We start from the raw sequence: 20987 nt of genomic DNA on the forward strand, positions 1-20987 counted from the left end.
TCTTAGATAGCATCAATCTCATGTAACTTTTTCATCAGTTGGGTAGAGGGTGTTTTTGTTTGTTTTATTGAACTCCACACACTTCATATACAGCATTTAGGACAAGTTCAGCATCTAGTTTCCCAGGAGTTTATTTTACAGTGTAAAAAAATAAGGTACCATTTAAACACTTTTTCACGCAGTTAGCTATCTCCTGTCCCCATGAAGACCAACTTATTGGTGTCTCCAAAGGAACTCACTGATAAGCTTAACTTTTCAGCTAAAAAACAGTGACAGATGGTCTGTAAACACTGAACTTCTTGGATGTCTTCAGCGATTTCACAGCTGCTAGAAGGGAAGTTTACAAATCAGAAGTCAGTTCCAGAAAAGAGAAAGAGACAAGGTAGACAGATTCCTGGAGAACAGTTTCAGAATTCAAAGTGACCTCCATCAACTGGGGAAAGAGCCAGAAGCAAACAGAACAGGCTGCACCAGAGACAGAAGCAGGGCAGGGCAGCAAAGGAGAAAAGATAGAAGTACCTTTGAACATAAAAGATAGAAGACAACAAGCTCTGTGCAGCTCTTCACCTGAAAGGTTCAAGAACTGGCAACAAGCTGAATTTAGTTTTCATGTCTGTTTCTTTCTGCATAAACCAATGCCACCACTCAAAAGTATAATTGCCTACCCCCATGGGAGTGCAGGTTGTACGAACAAGGTACTCATACTTCATAAAGGACTGCTCCCTTTAATGGGATGCTGGTTAATAAATAGGATCCAGTAAAGTTGCTCTTAATACCAAACAGCTTGAAGAGGTGTTGGTTGTTGTTGTTTTTTTTTTTTTTTCCACATCAGATGAATTCAGAGAAGAGCGATGGTTTGATTGCTAACATAGCGTCTGTCTCTTCTATAGCAACACATTCCCAGAGTAATCTCTGTCTTTATGCTGTTTGTGAAATAGTAGGTCATCATGTGCTATTACCCGCTCTTGGTCTTACCGCTGAAGCCCTCACCTGAAGTAATACTCAACTTGTGTATAACTAACAGTGGTCTCAAATTTTGTACGAGCTGTAAAAGGCCGATGACAGTAAAAAAGAAAACCCAAATTGTAGATAGTAATTCTTCTCATTTTATCAAGAAAAAAAAAGGTTCCTTTTACCAAGAATAAAGAACAATATACATTTTTATCCAAGAGTATTTAATTATTTTCATGTGTATTCATGATTATAGTGTAAAGAGTAGATGAATCTCCTATGACGGATGCATGTCGTTCCTTGTGACTTGTGATCAGTAACTGATTCTGACATGTTCCAAAATCTGAGGAAGTGTTCTGAAAAGTCAGGTGGGTGAGACTGAATTTTGTTTTATGCAATGAATACTTAATACCTGAAAGCATTTCAGCCAGTGTGGCCAGCCTTCCCCCGTTAGCAGGACTTGAGTAAAAATAGATATAAAAGAAATGAAATGAAATGAAAATCAACTTTGGAACTCGGCTTGTCTTCCTATATTCATAGCTGCACTGTCTGAAGTGCTTTGAAAGTGCACTCCAGAATTTTAAAAAAATAAAATCAAACAAAATACCTGGAGAACTGTAATGGAATGTTATTCTGGGAAAGGCACAAGCAGAGGGATTATCTGTAAAAACTTTAATAGCTTCACCAGAGTTCATTCAGAAGTTCTTTCTTTTCCAATAGTTATCATTTTCCCCTTGTATTCGTGGATTTCTTATAAGATGAACAATAATTAAAAAACTAAACCATTGAACCATCAGCTTCTTGTTTACAATTCTATCGAATTTGTTTGCTATGTATTGCATAGATTCTTTTTATATTAATATACAAATATTTCTGTTATAGGACAAAGCAATACTTGACATGTTATATTCATCTGTGCAGTGTGTGCAGTATATTCGTGTGTGTGTGTGTGTGTGTGTGTGTGTGTGTGTGTGTGTGTGTGTGTGAAGGCAGGCCACAGCAAGTGGTTATCAGGTTATCAACTGTCTGATATTTTCCATCTTTTTGGGGGGAGGGATGAATGTGTGGAGAACATATGCTACTTTTTTATTAATGATTTTTATAGTGTTTAATTTTTTAATTTAAAAAAATTTGAAATTAAAATACAATTAAACCATTTTCTCCCTCTAACTCTTCCTATACAACACACCTTGCTAGCTCTCCAATTCTTGGCTTCTATTTCCTTAATTGTTAGTGTGTGTGTGTGTGTGTGTGTGTGTGTGTGTGTGTGTGTGTATTCTTAAATATATAACTACATCCTGCTGAGTCTATTTAATATTATTTGTATGTACATGATTTCAGGGCTGGTTTTTGAGACTTGATTTCTCATTGATCCCGGAGCTTACTGATTTAGCAAAACAAAGCAGTAAGCAGCAGATAAAAGCCCCCTGCCCCACTTCCCCTGAGCTAACACCACCACACTTGGCCTTTCACTTGGGTGGTTGAGGGTCAAACTCATGTCCATGTGCTTCTATGGCTTGTACTTTATCAACTCCAAGCCCTCATTTCACATCTTAAGTTATATAAAGCTAATAAATACATTGTAGGAAAACTTCTCTCCCTAGTTTATTTTCCAATTAATTCCTGTTAGATAATGTGTGAGGAAGGTATAGGAATAAATCCTTATCATTTTTCATATTTGTAGGAATATAAATATTTGGAGTATTTTTCTATTTTTAAGGTTTTGACATTAGTTCATTATTTTAAGTTATATCTTTCATTTTTTATTTAAATGCTTACTTAGAGTAATTATAAAGGGTAATTTTTTTATTTAGAATACCAACTTTCCTCTTGGCATGAAAGTGATATAATAAAATATATGCCGTAGTGGACATTATTTACATACAATTTATTTTTAAAATGTTTTATAGAGTAAATCCTGTGTCAAATAATCATAAACATATAAAAACTAAAATATAAATGTTGTAGCTTTAGCGTCCTCCATTTTTTGTCTTAAAGACACTATAATATATATATATTTTTTACCATTAAAGAGTGAATGCCCTGTATGTATTGTTCTTTACTGAAATGTAACTTCCTGACAGACCTGTTGTGTGACTGATAACAGGCCTCACATTGCACAATGAGGGAGGATTTAAATGAGTGTACAGAATAACTTCAGTCAGTAAATTCTGAGTACTTACTAGTGAATCATTTTATTGAGTTCTATGCAAATTCTATGCAGGATATAGAGAAGACAAACAATGACCTATTTACTGAAAGATCTATCTGATATTTTCAACTTCAGTGCATTGACAGGTTACATGATCCTTTAAGTTAGTTTTTCATTTCCTCACTTTTGTGGTTAAAATATTTGTTAGTTTACCAGTATCTTACCAAAGATTTATGATTTAGAAAACATTTATCTGCCAAATGTCCCCTTATTGCTTTTGAAACACTTCCTATGTGTGGAAAAAAGTCTTGCATTGCTAGCTCAATCTAGTTTACTTTCATTAGGAGGTAATTATAGATCTGTATGTAATTGTATAAAACAATGTGGAGTTATAGTGTATGCCAGTATCTTGCAAAACTGAGTATCAAAATCAGGATATTGATCTGCAATGCTCCACCAAACTTACTCAGATTTCATTCTTTCTATGTTTGATCCTTAACAACCACTCATCTGTTCCCCTTTACAGGATTAATACATGTACATATATATGTATATGTATGTATATACATTCTATATAAATGGAATTATATGTAGTATGTAGAATTGAGATTTGTCTTTCCTCTTCTAGTATAATCTTTAGAAACTTGGCTCGTTTTTAAAGCATACGATGATTGCTTTTTTTGAATGTTTAATAGTCTTACATAGTAAGATATTTGGTAGACTATTTGACTATCTTATCCATCAGTGAAAGAAATTCAGGCTCTTTCCTGCTTGGGGCTATTAGAAATACAGCTGCTGTGAATTTTCATTTACAAATTATCACATGAATATGAATTTCAATTACTCGGGAATCAGTGCCCAAGAATGCAGTTGCCGGATGACATGGTGACTCTTTCGTTTAATGAGAAACCACCAAAGTGTTTTTGAGAGTAACCGTTATTTTAAATTGCTACCCATGTCATGTGATCAATCAGGTTTCTCGGCTCTCTTGCCCTGCATTCTCTGTTGAGGCCATTTTCATTTTACACATACAGTTTTATTGTAATTTAAGCTATTCCTCTAAGGATTATCACAGTTCTTTTATGAACTTGCTTAACACTTGTGCATCCTTTCTATGAAAAATCTATTTATAACTATCTACCTCTTTCCAACTGGGTTTTGTTTGGTTTTAATGTTGATTTTTTTTTTTTTTTTTTTTTTGCTTCTTAATGTTGACTCCTCAATGGCCTTCCTATGGTTTAGATTAATAGAACAACAAATACCCATAGACTTATGACAAATATATTCTCCCTGTCTATAGTTTGTATTATGTTCATTCTCATATTTAGTTTGTATTATATATATTCTCTCAACCTTCAGCTTGTATGTTCATTCTCATATTAATTAGCTTGCATTATATATAGTCTCTCAATTTTCAGCTTACATGTTCATTCTCATATTTAATTAACTCATATCAATATAGCATGTATGTTCATTCTCACATATACTGATGTTCTCAACTTACTTCCTGATATGATTTGTGTTTCTGTTTCCTCAATCACATTACCCCCTTCATCTCACATAAATTATAATCTAACTTATCATTTTCATACATGCTCTAGGTATATTTAGTATAATTATTCTTCTTATCTTTTCCATTTGGGGTCATTGGTTTTGTAGGCAGCATATTGTCATAGTAGTGGTACATACCAGACACAAGAATATCTGTTCACAAACATATAAAACCTTGTTACTTTAATATGCCAACATTTGAACAACTAGTTGGAAAATGGAAAATATATATGTGTGAGTGTGTGTATTCCTTAATACCATGAAGTTGATACTTTATTTAAAATTAATAACCATATGATTTTCATCATATTTGTTAGATCACCAGATTAGTATGCTTACTATGGTGTACTAATGAGTAATTGCACTTTATTTTCTTTCTATTTAAATATTTGTTATAGAATTTTAAGCAATATCAGATTTTTCTGTTGTGTGAACAACTGCTCTCCAAATGAGTGTTCAGTCATGCTTATTGCATTGTATGCTTTTTTTAACTTTCATGCAAAAAGAAAAACCTAGTGGTTTCTGTGAATGAGGGAATGTCTTTGTTTAATTTTAGCTTTCGTTCCACATTTTAACCTTTTCTTTTTTTGGCTTTAGCTTTGTGTTTTGTTTGTATGGCAAGATTTGATTTATTTATCTGTTTTTTATTTTTATTTCAGTTTTTACAAGCATGGGAATATATTCTTGCATACACCTTGGGAAAGAGAGTACCCTAAATGTGGCTTAATGAACACTGTAAATTCTTTCCCGTTTACTCAGATATGTGCATCGTTGAAATGTGTGTGCCAGTGGCATATTTTTTTTTAGTCTATTTAGCTGCCTGCCTGTAATCAGGACTATGTCAACTGTTGTCATTCTAAATGTGTCCTTTCTTTTTATCAAGCACATTTGCCTGATTGACCTTTTTTTTTTTTTTCTCTGTCTTTCTATGGGGCTGCTCCAGGAGCCATGGCTAATCATCTTATAAGCAATGCTCTGCTTCGTCCGCATGGTACTAACAATCCCTATAATACATTGCTTGGGGAACCGGCGGTCTGTAACAACCCTTCTATCAGCATGTACAACGCACAAGGTGTGCTGGAGTTTATCTTAAGTTTTTCAAGTGAGAGTCCCGCTTTATGTAGCTTTTACGGGCACATTCTATTTTCTTTTCTCCTGCCTTTTCTTTGTTTTGGAAGCAGACACACAGACTCCTTTTTCATTCTGTCCTTCTTGGTGCTTTTATTTTCCATTTTCCTTAGGTTTCCTTAGTGAGAAGTAGATGCCTCCTGATAAGCAAATGCCTGATTCATCAGTATGTGTTTGTTTTCCTGTGCTGTGATTAAATGTATTGTGGTTTGTCAGTACTTCCCTGTTATTCATTTATTTCTGTATTAAATACCTGTGTACTTATTGTGAGAAATGAGAATATTTGTCTAAGGTAAGTAAGATAAAGGGAGACTTGATTCAGTAGTCTTGATGTTATGAGATTGAGGAAATAGATCTTTCTTTGCTGTATCATGAAGTTCACTCTGGGCACAAAGCATTAGTATTGATAAAAGCATTAGATTAACTCCAGGGAAAGTACATTGACCTAAGCCATAGAGGAGTGAGCAGCCGACTGCATGACAGGAGCCACCTCCCTTCTCCCTCAGCTCTCAAAGGAGTTGGTCCAGGCTAGCCACAAAATTTCTTTTTATACCATGCTTCCTGTGAAGATGGTTTCTCTGTGCATTGTCTTGCTTGAAAATTGTGTAAAAATCATCTCTCAAAAAATAATAAGCATATCTGTCTTTAAAAATTTTATAGTATAAGCTTTTTTTTTTAATCTTTTACAAGCATAAGTGTTTGCTTGGGGCACAAAGGATTTTTAAGTATCCTATTTCTGTACATGTAAAAAGACCACAAAAATTATTCAAGTAAAAGTTGCACAAAATAAAAGTCCCACCTAGTGATTCACTTGCTTAAAAAGATGTTTCCCAGAAAATTCACCAAGATAGGGACTTCTTTGGTTTCTTTAAACTGAATGTGATAGATTAGCAATTGATTTTTGTTACACTCAGAACATTGGGGAGGTTTTTTGTTTGTTTGCTTGCTTTTCATTGAATCTGAGGTGAAGGGTTAGAGGTATAATTGTGTAAACTTCTGACCCATTCTACAAAGAGGGGTTCTCTCTGTGTGTGCCAGAAGCATCTCACATCATCTGGGTTTGCCCAAGTGGCTCCTTCCCAGATGCAAAGAATTATCTGAAAATAATTTTCAAAATATCAAAGTCATCCATTAAACGGCGACTTTAAGATGCTTGCAAATGAGTAATTGGGCAACCCTTCAGTCCCATCAAGTTTCTTAAAGACGACGTGTCTAAGAATGTAGGTCTTTGAGAATCAAAAGGAGGGGCGGAGAGCGTGAGCTCATTTTCTGATGCCTGTAAGGTTGAATTATTCACATTGGCCTTCACCCCACAGGATCCCGTACAGTTATCATAGCAATGCTCAGTTGATTTTTCATGTGTGTATATCACCCTGGCTATGCTGCTTAGGTTAGTTTCTGGAGTAAAGAAGAGCCCAGTACTCTGTTTTCATTTGATAATCCCATAAATATTAAAAGCAGCCCATATGTTTCCCTTTGTTCTCCCATTTCCCTAATCAAACAGGACAGTCAATGTGAGACAGTTCCTGGGCCCCCTTGATGGTCACCTTCTCTATACTGTCTACTGTTTGTCAGAGTCCCTATCCCATTGTAGTGCTCTATGAACTGTGCCCAGAAAAATATGCCGTATGTGGTTTGGCAGAACAGTCTGGTAAAAAAAAAAAAAAAAATTACTCTGTTCTCTTTTTATTTTCCTATGTCCAAGTGACAAGTAAATATGTCATTATAAATAATTTAAAACATGCTGTGATATCAGCACATTTTAAATGATGTTATGTGACTATTTGCATAATATTTTCTAATTAAATGTACTCAACATTACTCCTCTTACACAAGATGTTGGTAATTGTTTTAAATACTAAATTTATATTACATTTGTTTTGCTTTTTTATATATAATTTATAATTGCTTATAGAAGGGAAAACTAGCAAGTATTAATTGAATTGTTTTTCCTAATCTAATATTTACCTTTCCATCTTAATCCAAAAATTAAGGAGATTTAAAAATATGGAACACATGTAAAAATGATTAAATAACAGAGTTCTGGTGGTAAACCTCTATAAGATATCCTAACACTAAAGCCTAAAGCTATCCTGGGGTAACCTAGACAAAATGCATATAAAAATATAGAAGCAAAATATTTACAATGTGGAGTTTAAAATAATACCATATGCACACAGTGTTATTCTTATGTAATCCATAAGTAGACATTGTTATGTAAAATTATTAATAAATATACAAAGACCTCATCCAGATGAATTTGTCTTTTATTTTAGTAAATTTAATAAATTCTGCTAGCTATTCTTTAAAAAAAAAAAACTAAGGTAATTTTGTTGTCAGAGTCAAAGTTGAAATTATGTAGCTATTTATGTTATAGGTCTTTTTTTTTTAAGACATTAAAGAACTGTAGTAGTCTTTGAAGTAAGTTTTGAAAAACTAGCCAAAATAAATCATGGTGATTGTCATATTGCTACTAATCTTATGCTTTCAGATGAATGCACTTATATTCTTACTGGCAAGGTGAACTCTTACATGAAATATAGGTGGCTCGGTATGTACTGGAGTGGTTCACATTGAATTGCCACTTGATTTTGTTCTGTGGATCCTCTAACTCAGTTGTGCCAATGCTTTTCAGGCACTGAAACATTTAGATTGAAAGTATTTATTCTTGCTTGCAATGCCTTCACTTAAAGTTTGTAAAAATGTATTTATAGTGTTACTGAAGTATATAGAGTTAGAAATAAAAATGAAGAATATACATTTGTTATAGTGAATTTAGAGACTATGTATGGAAATATTTTAAAAATTTCATGTATAGTGTTTCTGGACCATTATCTTCTTGTCAGTATGAGAAATTCAATTTTTACAAAGATAAGTCTCATTGAAAAACCTGTCAAAACAACATTGTATAAAGAGAAAGTCATGATTTTACTAAAATAAATGTACTTTTCAAAGCAATTGAATTCAAATCCAAGACTTTAAAGAAAGACATAAACTCGTAGGACAGGATGCAGTGAAGAGTGCATTATATTTGGTTGGAATGAGAAGTTGTATAGAATATAAATTAATATTCCCTTATGGCTTCCAAAGCCTGTGGCAGATGAGAACAAGAGATTGCAGCAGAGCCAGGAAGAGCCTAGAACCACCTTACTGATTCTTGCTCTTTTGACTTAGCAGTGCAGCATCAGATGAGGTCCAGGCTCTTTTGATTTTAGTTGCCTCATTTAATGAGCTACAACGAGCTTGGAAGCATTTGGATATGTTGATAAACAGCTTAGCTGTTTATTTTGAACTCTGCTTCTAAAGCTAATTCAGAGTTTTAGATGGGATTTCCTCTGCCTCTTAAAATGTGACACATCTCTTTTGTAAGAAGTAAATCAACACTTAAAATACAAAAACTCTTCCTTCAGCCAGTAAATATGACCAAACTATGAATGTATGGAAATATCAACTCACAAGTTTGTGCAATTAGTATACACTAACAAAAATACCACTGTCAAAAAAGAAGCCTGGTTGAAATACAAGCTGGAGTCTTCTGAAGTGATATGGCCCAGTAGATGCCTTGATTTTATTTTTGGATACTTTAACTTTCCTATAAACAAAACAGCAAGAATAATTATTTTTTTCCTCTGATTACAGATAGGTTTCCCTTAGAATAAATTTTTTTAGGATTGCCTTTTAACTCATCTACTCACAAACTATTTTGTTAAATAGGAGGATGCTACAATCCAAAGGGAACTTCCTACTGAGGGTGCAAGTTTTTCTTCCACGTATCGGGAGGCAAAACACTAAGTGGATTTCATATTTCCCCTATAGTTCAACATCTTCCTAATGTGAGCATCTGCCCAGGCACGTTGGAGTAAAGTAGCCCTTGCACAGGCAAAGGGAAGAAACACAAATGACAAAAGAATGCAGTTAGGAAAACTTCAACTCAGGTTTTCTTTCTGTGTCTTATTTTTAATTTCACTAAATAATTTCTAAAAGCATACGATGTTCCTATAGCAGGTGCTTTCTAATGTCACATACCTATCATATTGAAATGCGGTGGTAGAAAGAAATAATCATAGCTTGGTCAGGTGGTGGTGGCGCACCCCTTTAATCCCAGCACTTGGGAAGCAGAGGCAGATGGATCTCTAAGTTAGAGGCCAGTCTAATCTACAGAGTGAGTTCCAGGACAGCCAGGGCTACACAGAGAACCCCTGTCTCTCTAAAACAAAACAAAACAAACAAACAAACAAACAAAAACAGAGTGAAAGAAGGAAAGAAAGAAAAAGAAATAGTCATAGCTCACCCTCTTTTTACTCATTGGTTCGTGTGACAATTTTAAGTGTCCTATCAATGTGTATGAAATTTGCGAGCTACAGAAACACTTATGGAAGCATCCTTGCATCGGTGTGTATTAAGGTGGAGGACTCTTTTCTAACATTTCAGTGTTTGAATTATGATAAACCATGTAACATAGACTCGTGAATGTGGGGGCAGTGGAAATGGTTTCCTGTGACCCTTTTTTCTGCATATCATCAATTTGCTTTGGACTCACGTTTCTCCGATTGTCGCTGTAAGCTTACTCGCTGTTTTTTCTTTCCTTTTCTTCATGCTGTCGTTTAGAGCCCTACAGAGAGACAAGTATGGGAGTAAAGCTAAACATTGCATATCAAATGTAATTTTTTTTCAGTTCACTTTTATTGCATCACATATAGATGATGTAGTTATTAAAAACAGTTCATCTCACAAATTCAAAACTAAAGAGCCTATAGATCGACTTCTATAAATATATGCTAATAGAGACTAGACGCTTTTGTTGTCTGATTCTTTTATTCTGCCACATAATCAACATAACTGTTAAGTCTCATGTAGTGTTTGTGTGAGTTAAATTGTTTTTAAATTAAGCTTTTTTTTTTGCAAAGTAACCCATAAACTTTTAATTTTAATTAGTGCATTTCATCATTAAAAATGTGTCCCATTTGCAACATGCCCACCTAATTTTCTATGGCTGTTTGAAGTCCGATACCAAATGCATTGACAACAAAAAAATGAAATTAAAAAAATGTGTTTCAATGCATCAGCAACATAATCATAACCATTAAGCATATCATACCAGCCTCTACAGCAGCAATCACCTGTCATATGCAGCACTTTTAAAAAGCATTGACTTCTTTTTTCTTAACATTGTGAATTTGTGTACCAGATATTTTATGACATGAAAATAAATCGCTTCAACCTATGTCTGTGGTGACTGCTCATTCATGGATTTTATGAATTGTTATTTTTGAAATCTGTTTTCCTTGAATGTAAAGAATGAGAAAATCCACATAAAATTGGCCTATATGTGACATGTCTTTTCAACTGTCATTGAACTGGGTTTTCATAAACGTAATTGCATCACAGATATAGAATGAGTGCTATATTTTCACAATTTAGAAGTGTATTCAGAGGTTTAAGAGAATTCTTCGAGTAAATTTTTTGGAAATACCCTTCGTTATTTATCAGCATTGGTTAAATGTGTAGGTTTTTTTTTTTTCCTTTGTGGATGTGCTTAAAGTGATTTATGAAACTATTAAAGATTCTTGAACTTCTGCTTATTCAAGGGAATGCAAAAACCCTGAAGAAGTTTGTGGTTAAATTTATTTCCCTGCAGCTGTTTCTTACCAGAATATAATATTTAGCTTCTTTAAAACTAAATTTTAATACATTTCAAGTCATCAGTCATCATAATTTTAATAATGACATTGTGCTTTTAGGACAAAAACCCTGTTTTTATACATTCTTCTGTAGTATTTCTCAGTGACCCTAAACAATCACTTATGGGTTAATATATAGTAATAACTAAAGTGATCACAGTAGGAAAAAAATACAAAAAACTCCAAACATTTTTTAAAGTATATATCTCAATGTGCCACTTATTTGACTGGGCATTATTTCATGACTTGCAAATTTAATATAATCCTTTTGTGGTTTTTATATGCAACAATTATTTTAATCTTCCTAAATTATTTATCAAATTACCAAAAGCTGCTTCCTTTACTTTTGAATTACATATTCAAAGTGCCACACATGAATTATGTTATAACTATTTCAGAAATATGTAAAGTTAGAGATGACAATTTAACTGACTTTGATGTGTATAAATTAAAAGCAATAAATGATTATATAAAATCTTATTTTAATTTGCCAATTTCAGCTAAATACACTTCATGTATCAGATTCTGTTTGTGTGAAATTTGAAATTAATAACATAGTTTTCTTTAAATTTTATTTTAAATAGTCCTTTTTCTAGTTAAAACGTTTCTGTTAGTATTTTGTATTTTATACATATATACATGCTGACATGTATAGATTTAATAGTGTTTTCTTTCCATTTTATATTTAAGATGCTAGCAATTTATACATAATTTAAATTCCATGAATGTTTCTACTTTTGTTTTTATGTGTGTGTGTGTGTGTGTGTGTGTGTGTGTGTGTGTGTGTGTGTGTGTATGCGCGTGTGTGTTCAATGGCTCATTGGATATAAATGTCATAGTGTCTTGTAATCTTTTTCAGAGGGGCTTCTGAACAATGCCAGGGATACAAGTGTCATGGATACTCTACCACTGAATGGTAACCATGGCAACAGTTACAGCATTGCTGGCGGTGAATACCTGAGCAACTGTGTGCAAATTATAGACCGTGGCTATAACCACAACGAGACCGCCCTAGAGAAAAAGATCCTAAAGGAACTCACTTCCAACTATATCCCTTCATACCTGAACAACCACGAGCGCTCCAGTGAACAGAACAGGAATATGATGAACAAGCTGGTGAACAACTTAGGCAGTGGGAGTGAAGACGACGCCATCGTCCTGGATGACGCGGCGTCCTTCAACCATGAGGAGAGTCTGGGCCTGGAACTCATTCATGAGGAATCCGATGCTCCCTTGCTGCCCCCGAGGGTGTACTCCACGGAGAACCACCAGCCACACCACTACAGCAGGAGGCGGCTCCCCCAGGACCACAGCGAGAGCTTCTTCCCTCTGCTAACCGACGAGCACACAGAAGACCTGCAGTCACCGCACAGGGACTCTCTGTACACCAGCATGCCGGCCCTGGCCGGCGTGCCCGCTGCAGACAGCGTGACCACCAGCACCCAGACCGAAGCCGCCGTGGCCAAGGGTGGTGACGCCGAAGATGTTTACTACAAAAGCATGCCAAACCTGGGCTCCAGAAACCACGTGCACCCGCTGCACGCCTACTACCAGCTGGGGCGTGGCAGCAGCGACGGATTCATAGTTCCTCCCAACAAAGACGGGGCCTCTCCGGAGGGGACTTCCAAAGGACCCGCGCACTTGGTCACTAGTCTATAGAAGATGACACGGAGGTGGCAACCAGCAGGACTGCGAACACCAGGTGGACCATTCTGGGTCGACATAAGCAGTGTGGTCATCCTGTGTACTCCGACATCTGATGCTGTTCTCAAAAAAAAAAAAAAAAAAAAAGAGAGACTCTCTGACATTTTTTTTTTTTTAACTTGAATTTTTAGGTCGGCCCAGGGGAGAAAGCTAAAGGCTGAGATCCTCCTGTGCCCGGTTCTTTCCCGTCCTATCCCCTCAGATGGAGACTTCATTATGTTAATGAACGAGATATGAAGAAAATGGCGCTCATTGTGGCCTTGTTGAATTATGTTGTGTTTGTTTTTAACATCTCTGATGCTCTGTTACTAGAATCACAAGGACCTGTTGTTTCGTTTTTGTTTTGTTTTGTTTTGTTTTTAAAAAGGCCAGAACAATTGTTTGAAATTAGCAACAATGCTGCATCTAGATTGGAGTGCCGCCCAGCCGTGGAAGCGGAGCAGAACTGTGACACATAGCGGTTCATGGTCACTCACAACTTGAGTTCACCACAGCGGGAATAGCTGTGGAAAGCAAAAAAACAAAACAACAAAAATTAATAATCTGATGGAGGGGGATTCTAGAATTATATGCTAGATGCATATTTTATGATTTGCTATATTAACTGATGATAAAACTAATGGCAGAAAAAAAATTGAACAATTTCTATGTAATGTACAGATACTAGCATTGCGCATATAGTCTGCTTTCTGTTCCTCCAGAATTTGAGTCCTGTTAATGTAGTGGCAAAGAAGAAATTTTCTTTTGTGCTAGTCTTGCAAGTTTGTCTACCAGTAAAAGAGCAAAGTTTCCTTCCTTTCTTGTTTTCTTCCTTTTTTTTCTTTTGTTCCCTCTCCCCCCAACCTGTTTTTTTTCCTTTAAAAATTCACCTGGCAAAAAATAATAAAGAAATGAAGCTATCACTTTATAAGAATCATTTTCTAGTAATGCAAACAAATTATTTTTTACAAAAAATAAAATAAAATAAATAAAATTAGACTTCCTTCCCTCACTATATATCTTTATCCAACCCGAATACTTGCAACCCCATTTTGCAAAATTAGAGCAGGACAAATTTTATGTTTCCAGGGCACATCTGTTGTAATGCAAAGCATATTTGGCAAGCAGTTCATCACCAAGGCAGTAGCTATGATTCTAGAAGCTAAGAGGTGTCTATAGATCTAGAGGGGCTTCTGCATGTGAAAAGCTGTATTCCATAGGCGTTACAGTGCTGAATGCGCAGTCTGCCCCCGTGAGGGCGCCTGCACTACCAGTTGTTAGAGGAAATTCACTCCCTCATAGTAAGAGTTGAAAGGTCAAATTATTTTGAAATGATTTTTTTAAAGTCTTCTGTTAACAGGAAAATTTATTTATTTGACAGGATTTTAAGTAATGTAGGAATACAAATGGTAAATTAGCAGCACATATAATTTTTTTTTAATTTATGATCCATTTTGTATGGTCTCAAGTTGGATGACCTCATTACTAATATTTGTTGTAAAAGTGAAACTTGTTTGCCAACCAATAAACAACTGATTGAGATTTAGAAAAGATTGTTTTGACGTATGTACTATATTATCAAATATTCTTTTCATTTTTCTTGCCTTGCCTTTCCTCCCTTTTCAGAACACAAGCAAGCTTTCCTTATCCTTTATGACCCAAGTGAGCCACACAAAGAATCAATCTGCCTTGAATATTCAAACACAGCATGTTACAGGGTTTGCAGACAAAGTCAACCAAGGAAATGGTATGGGCTGAAGCAAGATGAGTAACTCACACTCCAATGGGTTAACAGAGATTACAGTGTGCTTGCTGATAAAGCAGCTCTAGTCACTAGGCTTGTGTCTAAAGACACATTCATTCTGTGGTTTAAATATCACATTTGAAAGAGTCAGTTCCTCCCTCCCCCTTTGTGCAAACTCCACTTTGATGGAGAAATTTAGGAATTTAAATTTACTCAGTTGGTTAAGAGATGCAGTAGTAATGGCATAGAGCCTGTTCATTGTAGAGGCAGCGTGCAAGACCATTAAAGTGGGCACACACAGTATTAGGTTTCTTTATGGCAGTCGCAAACAAAATCCTTTGTGTTGATTCTCCTTCTCTATCCCTGACTTTCCCTTTGTAGCTTGCTCTCTCTCTCTCTCTCTCTCTCTCTCTCTCTCTCCCTCCCTCCCTCCCTCCCTCCCTCCCTCCCTCCCTCCCTCCCTCCCTCTCTCTCTCTCTCTCTCTCTCTCTCTCTCTCCACACACACACACACACACACACACACACACACACACACCATTGCATCTCTGTACCTTCATGCATCATATGTAGGACAGTTTTTACACCAATGTTTTTTCAGCTTATGGGGGAAATAATAAGTACAAAACTAATTCCTTCAAAAGAACTTCTAATTCTTGCACTTCGGTTACCAGCAGTTTCTGAACAAGGAGCCCCACTTAAAACTCAAATGAACTTGCCAAGTTATACTTTCTGTAATATATCCTTGGGCTTACTTTACTAAAGTCTACATACACACTAGCCATCTACAAATGATAGATCAAGGTAAGAAGAGCTGAGAGTGGAACTAGCCAGCTATCCACACAACCTTCAAATCCTGTGTGCAGAAGAAAGTTATGTTGGGCCAGAGCACATGTTAATCTGAAAGCCATGTCAAAAGAATCCATGGATCGTTCCATTTTAGTCAACTGATACTAATATTTTCTTTTAAGTCCATGGACATTTTAAATTGAAGGAGAAGCATTAGCATTAGAAATAATTAGTTTTCCCCATGCCATGGCAATATTGACATCTAAAAGTTGTTTAATCCATCCAATGTTTTATATATATATATATCATATATTTGGTAATTTAAAAAATCTCTCTGTGGGCATGTCTAAGGCAGCCTTGGAAATATGCATATTGTCTGTGGACTGCAAATACTTGTGCTTTATTTGAAAACTCTCAATGAAAACATCAGAAAAAAAGTTGGCTTCAGGGAACAATGGGAAAACTACTTCAGTTCAGTTTGCTTGATGCTCTATTATTGGTACTTTCCTTTATGATACTTTGTGGTTCATTATACAGAATTTTAAACAGGTAGCGTCCCCATTCCTGCAGGGAACAACTTGAAGAAAGATCACTTGGATACATAAACCAGTGTAGAAGGCCTTTGCATATGATCGGTTAACTTTGCTCTTGCATCAAGATGAAAGGGTCACTGTAGACCTCTCATACATCATAACTGATGTGCTTCAAGTTTTTAGAGGGAGGGAGCATCCCTTCCCTATGTGACTGTAATTAAACAAAAGAAAAAGTAGGTAAAGAACTTGACTGTTCCTCTTTTCAGTAGAAATGTGTACATTCCATTTAGTTCTGTTTATCCCAGCTAGATTAAGTCCTGAACCTGACTCTTCCTCCCACCCACCATTTCACGTAAAGCCACTATTTATGAATACTATTAAATTTTTCCTCATTCTTGAACCTTTTGTTGACTTTAGGTTTTCAGGACCCTATGGCATTTGTGATACGCTTGTTTGCATATTTTCCATGAAGTAAATTTCTATCAAATAGACCCAGTGTACATGCATAGCACATTATTTAGCCAATTGAAAGAAAAAGTCATGTAAATGAAACAAACCAATTATTGCTTCCTAGTAAATAATATTTTTGCAATATTTTACAGTTAAAAGTTTTTTCCTCATTGCAGTCTTAAGTAACGTGATACTTTATCAGGGCACTAGCTAATGGAACTCAGGTTTATTGATTCTTATATTGATGTATTGTTGCATAGCTAATATTGCTAATTGATAACATTTATAAGTAAATAGAAATTCAGAGAAGAAAATTGGTTGGAATTCAGTTAAACTTTGTGGACATCCCTCTTTGTTTTTAATATAGTAAATGTTTGATCACATGGGAAATAAATGTCCAAGTCTTATGCTAGAATAGTCTTAATGAGTAAAAAGAATTGGCATGAGAATAATTATATTGAAATAAAATCAATAAGGGAATTATATTAAACAAAGACAGGTAATTAAATTACTCATAATTTCCTGTAAAAAAAAAAAGTGTAGTGTTTTAAGACCACCAGTATAATTTCAAAAATTGATACAGTAAAGCAATCTTTAAAAATTTAGGTGTTTGATGTTTAATGTTATTTAGTGTGATGTATCTCCTGACTTTAAAAGTAACATTAAAAACTTTCATCAGTGACTGACTGCAGTTTTTTAGGAAGAGGAAAAAAAATAGCTTTTGTCTAAAGATCCATTCTAAACTGAATTGCACCCACTCCATATTAATGAAAATATTTAATTTTTGAAGTTGTTCATTAGTACTCTATCAAAATCTTATTACTTGCAACATTTCAGAAAAAACCCACCATCAATAAAATAGACAAACAAACAATAATCACTTTAGCTATAAATAAACGTCAATTTAAATTTAAAGAGTCAAAAATAAATAACCTGAAACTCTAATCTGGTTTTAAACAAATGTGTTTTGTTTAAAACAAATGCCAAAAAACCCGCATTGGCATTAATGTTTTACTCTAACAAAAATAATTGGTATAAAACATTAAGTACAAATGTTCCAGTATATTATAGGCCAGAATATAAAGATTGAATTTCAGTTTTAGTACCTCATAGCTTTTCACGGAAACAATTACTGTGCATTCCTACTTAAAATTTAGATTTCTCCCCATCAAATTTTAGGAAGTTGAAGACATAGAAGGGATACAAATGCATGGAAAAACACGTTTTGGAAGCATTTTTGTATAAATGAGTTATATGTAAGAATTTTCTTGGAGTTCATAAAATAGTCTCAAAAGGGGTAAACTTAGTTTTGTGATCAGAATTTGTCTATCTTTATCCATCTGAAAAATGTTATTAGACATCCAAACTTTCATTTGTAATCCAAAAGTGTCAATAGTTGCTTGTAGATGTAACAGTCTTATTAAATAAGAAACACAGAGCCAAATGCAGAGTTAAAAGCCCAAGAGGTCAGAGCAGTAGCCAAGAGCTGATACTAAAAACCCTTTCTTACCCTTCACAGCTGCTGCTGTCCTTCCCCTCTGAAAAGGTTCCTGAGATAGGGTTTCTCTCTATAGTCCCCACATACTTGGAACTCACTATGTAGACCAGGCTGGCCTCGAATTTACAGAGATCCTCCTGCCTCTGCCTCCCAAGTGCTGGGATTAAAGTTGTGCACCTTTTTTCCCCCCTTTCTATTTTAATAAAAAGGAAAAAGGAAAAATGTTATAACATAAGAAAAACTATATACAAAAAGTACAATAACAATATACAATATATACAATCAATAAATACTTAAACAATGTCTAGTACATTTGTCTTTGCCATATTCAGAGAAAATAATTCCATTATCTATCCTATTTTGGTATGTCCAAAATGTACTGATTCACTTTCTATCCTAACATATTACTAACAGAACTATCTTATAACATCTTTCAAATTTATACACTTACTCTTTAGTGAGTTTCTTTCCTAAAATTCTTAACAAGGTAAACTTTACCCATAACTATCTAATCTTCAACTCCCTCAGAGACCCAATGAGGAAATATTACCTAACAAAAATAAAAACAGGAAGTGCACGCAAACAGCTTCCAATAAAAATGTGAGTTAACAGAAACAACCAGCTGCCTGGACAGTCACCTGAGGTTTCTCTGCAGTGTTGGGGCATCATCTTCAGCCTATAGGCTTAGTGTATCTGACAGACTCATTTGTGAAGTAGGATGTACACAACGTCAACAGTTCAACCTCACATTGGATGAGAGCAGTCCATGTACCAGAAACACCTGAATTCCACTAGTGTCATGTAATGATTCAGGATTTTAAATTCTGGAAATTGTTGATGTTTTTTGAATTCAGCTGTCCATTCTTCTTGGCTGTGTGTGTGTGGCTTCATCTCGGCATCCCATTCTTCTCCACACAGGACAGCAGTGAAGGGTAAGAAAGGGTTTTTAGTATCAGCTCTTAGCTACTGCTCTGACCTCTTGGGCTTTTAACTCTGCACTTAGCTCTGTGTTTCTTATTTAATAAGACTGTTACATCTACATTTGGCACCCACATGGCAAGAATTCATTAAAAACCACTTGGCTTGGCTTGGTGGCCCGGCCCGACTGACCTTAGCTAAAAGCAGTTACCCGCAGCTGGAGCTACTTGCAGCCAGACAAAAAAGCCAGGCGGTGGTGGTGTACAACTTTCCCAGCACTTGGGAGGCAGAGGCAGGAGGATCTCTGTAAGTTCAATGCCGGCCTGGTCTACATAGTTCCAAGTATGTGGGGACTATAGAGAGAAACCCTGTCTCAGGAGTTGCTTGTGACCTGGTTAAGCCATTGGGGGCACATGTCCACAGCAATCATTTACCCTGATGATATCATCTTTGCTTTAAAAAGGAAGCCAGTCTTTTAACTTTCACCTGTACGTGTGTTTACATAATCTAATTCTTTTTATAAGTTTTAAGAGGAAGTAACTTTTTTACAATTATTAACTTGGTGGGGTTTTTTTTTCCCAATTAGCCAGGTAGTTACTATAGTTTTGTATATTCTCATTTTAAGTAATTATCCTAGTCTTTTTTCAAAAACAAAAAAATAAAAAATAAAAAGCATCAGTTTGCCTCTAGCACTTTTAAGCCACTATTGAAATGTCTTGATTCCAAATACTTTTTTTTTATCCTTTACCTGTCTTAATGATATGTCAATTGTACGTTCCTCATTTAATAACTCCTCCCCCCCACCCCCCACCCCTCACCCTACCCCCCCCCAACCCCCACAACGTAGAGCATGCTAAAGACAAGCAGGAAACTCAGAAACTAATTAATGTGAGATGTCAAGGACGAGCACACGGCCACAACCTCTTTCAATAAGCTGGAGCTGTAGTATGAACAGAAGTAATCAGAACCAGGTTGGCAAATTTTTACCGACTACACAAGACCTACATTAGAATTACAGAGAAAAGTTTTCAGGGGGAGGGGTAAAGTCACTTACAATGCTAAAAAGTTTTTGCACCTAATACTATTCATGTGTCAAGGAAAAAAAATGTAATTTCCCATGTTTTCCTCATTCTAATACCACAGAAAATGCAACTTGCTTTTAGTGCTTTTTTAGATATTTCTCATCTGGTTAGATCTTGTTGCCAAGAAATTTCAATACTACATAAATGTTCCTTAAAATATAAGTATTTTGCCTCAATTCACCTTCCCTCTCTGATCTGCTGACTGCCGTGTACCAACACACTTAACGCTATTGGTAGCTTTGTGACTTTTCAAGCTTTATTGTGGGTCTCTCTAGTAAACATTGAATTGATATTAGAAGTATGTACATTGTACAAAATAATAACCATCTAATATTCTTATTACAAAATAGTTCATATTATATATAAATATTATTGACTTAACAAATTACTACCATGCTGAAAGTATTAATGTCAAGTATGTCTTCAGTTCCTGTACTCAGTTCACACAATTCTGCAGAGTTGTACATGTGTTGGACTGTTAAGTTTCCTGGTAATGCAAGGCATCTGAATGTACTCTCAGTGCTTCCTTCAGTCTAGAATGGTGAAGGGAAGATCTTGAAGGAAGAGGAAGTTAACTAGGTTTCTAAAGATCTGAGTTAGACAATGTTCTTTAGACCCAATAGTTTTACATTGGAATGCTACAGTCTTTGATCTGAAGAGGAGGTTGCACAGAATTTACTAAACCCAGAATCAGAGTATTTACACTTGAAAAATTTAGATTTGTTTTACTGGCCCAACACTGCAAAAACGTATGCTACATTAAACATATAGCTTTAAATAACAGACATAAAGTAATTTTATAAAGCTTAAAAATTGCTTCCCCCCCCC

The 20987-nt window shown here is 35.3% G+C and overlaps 1 protein-coding gene across 36 annotated transcripts in view; it reads left to right on the forward strand.

Annotated features, from left to right (window-relative positions):
- The window catches only part of Adgrl3 (adhesion G protein-coupled receptor L3), a 754357-nt gene that overhangs the window by 706330 nt on the left and 27040 nt on the right, over window positions 1-20987 (forward strand). For 15 of the 36 annotated variants that reach the window (XM_052735248.1, XM_052735252.1, XM_052735247.1 and 12 more), the window contains 3 exons: window positions 5598-5726; window positions 10391-10408; window positions 12323-14083. The exons of 1 other annotated variant lie outside the window; for it this stretch is intronic. In XM_052735248.1, the coding sequence (XP_052591208.1) occupies window positions 5598-5726; window positions 10391-10408; window positions 12323-13122 (947 nt within the window). In that variant the 3' untranslated portion in view covers window positions 13123-14083. Of the gene's footprint in view, window positions 1-5597; window positions 5727-10390; window positions 10443-12322; window positions 14084-20987 lie in introns of those variants that run through there. 20 more of the 36 variants (XM_052735266.1, XM_052735268.1, XM_052735269.1 and 17 more) reach the window with 5 other exon arrangements.

This window comes from Peromyscus californicus, unplaced genomic scaffold (assembly GCF_007827085.1).
Source record: "Peromyscus californicus insignis strain IS unplaced genomic scaffold, ASM782708v3 Scaffold_13__1_contigs__length_99412109, whole genome shotgun sequence".
In the NCBI taxonomy this organism is placed as follows: Eukaryota; Metazoa; Chordata; class Mammalia; order Rodentia; family Cricetidae; genus Peromyscus; species Peromyscus californicus.